Here is a 5,983-nt window from a genome sequence, read left to right as displayed (position 1 = left end):
GCGCATATTTGATGCATTTCAAGTGACTAAAAACCATTTTCACTCTAACAAATATATGAAACTGAAATATTCAATTAAATAAAAATTCATCACACATATTACTTACTTGAAATTCATCACTCATATTAGGTACCTACTTTTTTGAAATTCATCACACCTACAGATTACCAACGACAGAAGTTTGCAGCAGAAGTTTGCTGTGTGCGCCAATCGCACCTAGAATTTTTCCATTAAATAAATGTTACACGCTTTGAAGAATGCTAAATAAAAAACTGTTGTTCATCAAACACGACGATAAATTTTTCCAGAAATATTTAACACATTCCTCATGTTCTGTTAGTTAGCTAAATTCACTCTATAATATATGTTGTGGTTTTCATGGATACAACATCGAATTGGGAGGAAACGTAAAAACACTAGAAAAATCCCCGAAAAAGTTTACGATGCAACCAAAATTGACGGTTTGATGTTTCTGAAAATTCTGTGTATTAAGCTATCGGTAATGTTCGGTTTACAAAGAAGAGAAGGAACAATATATTCAATCTTGTTTGTAAATTAAGCTATAAAAAACTAAAAAATTTCTTTTGGGCAGTATCGTAATTATATACAATTCTGCCTTTACCCTCTGCAATACAGGTTTGAGCCGCAAAACCTTTAACTGAACACAAAACGATGAGCATGGCTCATTACAGGGAGTGGACAAATATTTCATTGCAGGTGACTACAGATCATGCCACATGTTATTGACGCTCCATGATGAAGCTTCCAACTCCACAATGAAGCTTCCAACTCCACGATGAAGCATCCAACTCCACGATGAAGCATCCAACTTCACGATGAAGGCCTAGAGGAAGCCTCTACTACGACAGCTTGCTCGCCACAAAGAAGACGCTCTTGTACTCTGTCTTGAGCATTGAGTTCGGGTTTTGAGCGTATGAAGAAGACACGTTCGTACGCTCCTCCTGACCAAGAAAATTATTTATCTTATTATTAATTACAATGCACTATACGACTGCGTTCAAAAACTAACACTTGTTATCAACTAGACAAGATCTAATAAATTCACAACTTTAGGTGACTTCATAACAGCCAAGATACAATTTGTCACAACGTTATTAGTCAATCAAATCCAACGAAGGCATGGCATCAGTGGGCACGGTATGACATCGGTGGGCACGGCATGACATCAGTGCGCGAGGTATGACTTCAGTGCGCGAGGTATGACATCAGTGGGCACTTCATGTCACCAGTAGGCATGGCATGACATCAGCGGGCATGGTCTGACATCAGTGTGCACGTCATGTCACCAGATGTCACAAAACTCACCGTTATGACGAAGCCCACTTTCTTGATGATGGCGATGAGATGGTCGTAGGAAGGCTCGAGACTCTCCTCGCCTTCCTGGTCGGCGTAATGGTACAACAGCGGCCCCAAGTTGATCCATTGCCCTCCTGAACAATAAGAAACACACTGAATATCCTCACTGAAATAACCCTGTACAATAAGAACCACACTGAATACCTTCACTGATAACCCGGTACAATAAGAACCACACTCCTTCACTGGCATAACCCAGCACAATAAGAACCACACTGAATACCTTCACTGACATAACCCTGTACAATAAGAACAAAAAAAAATGAAAATTACGCGTTGATCGACATTCGCATGCCTTCTGAGAATCACTTTGAGAAGAATAGGCTTTAGAAAATATAGGCAAACTTGACCACAAATTCTTATATGATCAAATTATAACTTTAATTACAGTATTTAGTATTGTATTTTACAGTATAAAACTTTTAATTACAGTATTTAGCCAGCTCCTAATGCGACAATGAAAAATATCATAATGTAATAACAATCATAATCCTTATATTATTATTAGGTAATGAGATAATATAATTTCTACTTGATGTGATCAACTGACCAGGTTTGAGGATGTTGTAAATTGTCTGGACGAAGCTGACGATGTTGTTGGCGCAGTCAATGAAGAAGCAGGTTGCCACGCAGTCCCAAGCATCCGCCTCAGTGTATATCTGTCAACACTAACGCCATTACATTTCGCAATATTGCTCAAAAACTCAATTGCCCTAAACAAATTGCTGCTTTTCACTCCTACAGCACTATTACAGATGCTACGAAAAAAGATGGCCAATAACAAAAAAATATATTAAAATCTCAATTGACCTCAGTTCGGAAGAATTTTTAGTTAGTTAATTGCAGAATATATTCATTCTTATCAATCCCATTCAGACTCCTAAGAAATGTGTCTTATTATAACTATCTTACCGACAACCTATAACATTCAATTTAGAAAAATCAAGATGACAGCGTCAGCAAATGCAACGATCTCAAAAGAAAAATTCCGCTGCACATAACAAATAACACTTTCAGGACAACATTGACATTAAAACATGAGATTGAACATAAAATTTTGCCAAACATAACAAATGAAGACCTCAAGGAAGTCGCCGGCAGCCATGGTGAGCTGGGAAGAGGGTGGCAGGTCGGAGGGGTTCACGTCGGGGAATTTGACGGAGCGGAGCTGGTCATCAGGAGACAGGACATTGCAGACCGAGTGCACCCACGGATAGATGCACAAACTTTCAACGCCACTCGATCTGCGACAGTGGAAATTAGTTGCCAACAACATGTCTTATTATTGACTTTAGTTATGCGTACAATGAATTTAATTCCAAGAGAGGAATTTTTGATAAAATATATAGTTCCAATGAATTTAGCGACAAAATTCTTAAAAATTACTCAGGCAGCATGACAAGATAAAAGAACGTGAGTAGCAAACATGATAATAATTATAGCAATAACAATGACACAGGTGCCGAGAAATGAGAAAAAAGTTTGTATTATTTAAGAAACCGGACATCTAACACTAGAAGCACCTTGAATTTTCTTACGACATTGAACACCGCAATAGTTCAAAGCATGGACCCAGAAACATGATAAGGGTACGAAGTAGTAGGTACTGCAGTCGGCTGATCTTCCAGAGAATTAATTTATTCTAAATTATTTTATTCCAGACAAGAATACAACTAAGATTTATTCTTGATATACCAGTGCTTAGTGGCTACTTATACCCATGAAAAAGACCTGTTCAAGACGAAGTTTGAAGCAAAGAGCATGAAGAGGCTGAACTCATTGCCCTGACAGGCATATCCTCTGTTGGCAAGCTCATAGCTCAGGCGCCCCAAGCCTGCACCAGGCACTAGCACGTTGATGCAACTCCGATCTCTGCAAATTAAGCAAACAATAAATCAGTAAATTACATTTCGAGGTAGTACAATACTACATACAAAATGTTCATGGCATTCTTTCTCTCATTGCAAGTTTTATTGAAAATACATAGTGACAAATATCAGAAGTGGATTAAAAACATTAAACATTTTGGAAGAGTTTCAAAATAGAAGAGGAAATTTATTTTAATGTGCGTAGTTTTTTCAGTATCTACTCTAAGGAAAGAAGATCGCAAACAAGCATAACAATCTAATTAGCCATAGAGGTATTAACACGCCTCACATTTTATCTTTAGGGTATTTTTTATCAATTATTTCCAGTATGGGCCCATAACAAAGGTCGCGCTCAGCCGCCCCTTCTGCCGTCCAATCTCTGACGATCTGACGCAGGGTTGTGTAGACTTTCTCCAAGTCAGATCTCAAAATTGGTCGTTTCTTCACACTGGCCTGAGAGAAGAAGATGGTGAATGAATCATCACCTGTAGCATTGGTTCCAAAGACTCAATAGTAAAAGTGGTGTATTATTTACTAACATTATACTATTCTGGCATCACTAAATCCATGGTCTATTTTACAACACTTCTCTTTAACTTCACTTCTTGTTTGTCTGTCTGTTTGTCTGTCTGTCTGCTACAAATCTTGTAATCAAAATTTAATACACTTCTACTTATCCTATCGATCTGAAATTTTGTACACTTGTGTAAAGTTGGAGACAATGCATGAATCAAATGTCAAAATAAATAAATGAGAAATTCATTGTACATTTGTAAGATTGAAGACACTGGATTCTTTAGAAGTGTTGTCTTTAAAAAGTAATTTTTAAATGTATATTATTAACTATCAACTCCAATAAATCTTCCTGCAATAAAAATGAAATCCTAATAAAAGCCTCTAAAAAAAATTGGAATAAACATCTAACCAATAGGTACATATTCACAAAATCTCTACAATTATGATACTTCATAAGAACATGAATTAAATCAGCACATAATGAAAAAAAATTTGGAAATAACACTGCCAGAGACACTTGGGTACAAAAAGCACACTAATGAGTCACTCACCTTACCATCTTCCTCATGTTGCACATTCTCAAACATGTTCTCAACATCATTGATGATGAGTTGCACCACCTCAGCGTTGTGGGCAACACAAACCCTCATCTCGGCCAGGTGTTTAGTGTAGTCACTCAGGAGCAGCTGCTGTTCTGGAGACAAACTCTTCACCAGAGCAATTTTTGTCTTGATCCATTCATCTGTCAGGAACCTGAAATTATTGAAAAGCATTTAGAAATATTTCCCAAGCCATGTGATTATTTTTTTGTCTCCAATATCAAGAATTGAGTAAATGAAAATAGCATGCTTCTTCACCCTCTCACGGGCAAGCATTGAAATTTACAGAAATTAAAATTTTGGAAACCAGTTCAAGAAAGTAAGAAGTATTGCATGAAATACTTATTCATATGTATTTTCAAAAATTTTGCATATTGGAGGTTTGAATTGCACTTGAAGAATTTATTTATTGCTGTCATTACACGAATTACTTTCATTATAATTAAAACATAGTTTATGCAAATGAAACAATTGAAAAAATTAAAAAATGTAAATAATTCAATTTAATCAAGTTACCTTAAATAATTAAATATATATTGATACTTCTGCCTTTTAAAAAAGGTGGAAAGAGCGTAAATTTTATCATCCAAGTAAAAATTTTTGTTTAAAAGCTCATATTTTAATTTTTAAGCATGGCAGGCGGTGATGCTATGGATGGAACGATGGTCAGATAATTAGTGATTGACTGAGGCAAGATAAGGAAGCCTCAAACACAAACAGGAAGCCATGGTGGGTCTCTTTTTGAGGTGATTTCAAGTAATCATATTTGGTAACTTCACTGACAAACAAGAATACACAGCAAGTCATTGACAAACAAGAATAAATATACTCACTTTTGGAGACGAATAAATAAAAAATTCTTTGGCCATGATAACCATCATTCTATGAACTATGAACCATCCAAAATGCCTCTTGGCATCCTCAGCTTATTTGTGGAGGTACAATATATGCAAAGGAGCTGCTTTAAAAATGAAAAAATTAGGAAAGCCTATTCTTGTAGAGAACTAAGTCTTGAAGCTTATTAGGATAGAATTACTGAACCTCAAACACTCACTTATATGACTTGAAGACATTAACAATGCGCTGGAAATGCTCTCTCTCCTGGATTTCTTGTTCAGTCTCATGATTTGTGGTAGCCATGGTTTAATATACAGATGAAATACACACAAATTATTGATCTGATAAATACTAATAACTCAATGGAAATGGAAAAAATTTACGATGAGTAATTTGTATACTTTTTTGCTTAGGGCTTAGAGCAAAGCAGCATCTGTTGGGAAGATTTAAATGGCTGAAGGTTTAAATTGTATTGTTTTAAACAATTGTATTCAAAAAGTATGAATTAACATCAATAATGTAACAGCAGCAATATCTTACATAAAAACATTTTCCCTCACGTTTGATTGATGAGCAAATGTTTACTAGGCAGTCAAGCCTAGCAAACAAAAATTTACATAAAGAGAAAATTTTTTAAATTTAAATATTTTTAATCATAAAAATTTAGCAAAAAAACTAAAAAATACTTAGCATAGCATAGCATGAATCGACGCAGATGATTCAGCCAACGAGGGCCTGTCATCAAGTCTCATTGTATTGCAGGAGGTTGAGTCTCATCTCCTTGCC

General features: G+C 35.9%; 1 protein-coding gene across 1 annotated transcript; it reads right to left on the bottom strand.

Moving 5' to 3' along the window:
- Positions 1 to 271: 271 nt before the first annotated feature.
- Positions 272 to 5,641, bottom strand: LOC108682124 (carnosine N-methyltransferase). Its single transcript, XM_018171239.2, has 8 exons — positions 5,415 to 5,641; positions 4,313 to 4,514; positions 3,535 to 3,698; positions 3,109 to 3,249; positions 2,459 to 2,621; positions 1,928 to 2,036; positions 1,327 to 1,451; positions 272 to 962 (listed from the first exon to the last, which is right to left on the bottom strand). Exons 1-8 carry the CDS (start codon positions 5,498 to 5,500, stop codon positions 861 to 863), a joined length of 1,092 nt encoding a protein of 363 aa, XP_018026728.1. The 5' UTR covers positions 5,501 to 5,641; the 3' UTR covers positions 272 to 860.
- Between the last annotated feature and the right edge of the window lie 342 nt (positions 5,642 to 5,983).

Source organism: Hyalella azteca, unplaced genomic scaffold (genome assembly GCF_000764305.2).
Source record: "Hyalella azteca isolate HAZT.00-mixed unplaced genomic scaffold, Hazt_2.0.2 contig13234, whole genome shotgun sequence".
In the NCBI taxonomy this organism is placed as follows: Eukaryota; Metazoa; Arthropoda; class Malacostraca; order Amphipoda; family Hyalellidae; genus Hyalella; species Hyalella azteca.
Note: the sequence above shows the minus strand (reverse complement) of the source record. Positions and strands in the feature narration are given on the sequence as shown.

Bases quoted from the DNA above. Each gene is read 5' to 3' on its own strand.
- LOC108682124 (XM_018171239.2), bottom strand. From the start codon at position 5,500: ATGGCTACCACAAATCATGAGACTGAACAAGAAATCCAGGAGAGAGAG. The intron at 3,250-3,534 runs GTGAGGCGTGTT...CTTAATTTGCAG, and splicing joins AAATACCCTAAAGATAAAAT to AGATCGGAGTTGCATCAACG. The intron at 1,452-1,927 runs GTCAGTTGATCA...CTTATTGTTCAG, and splicing joins TTACAACATCCTCAAACCTG to GAGGGCAATGGATCAACTTG.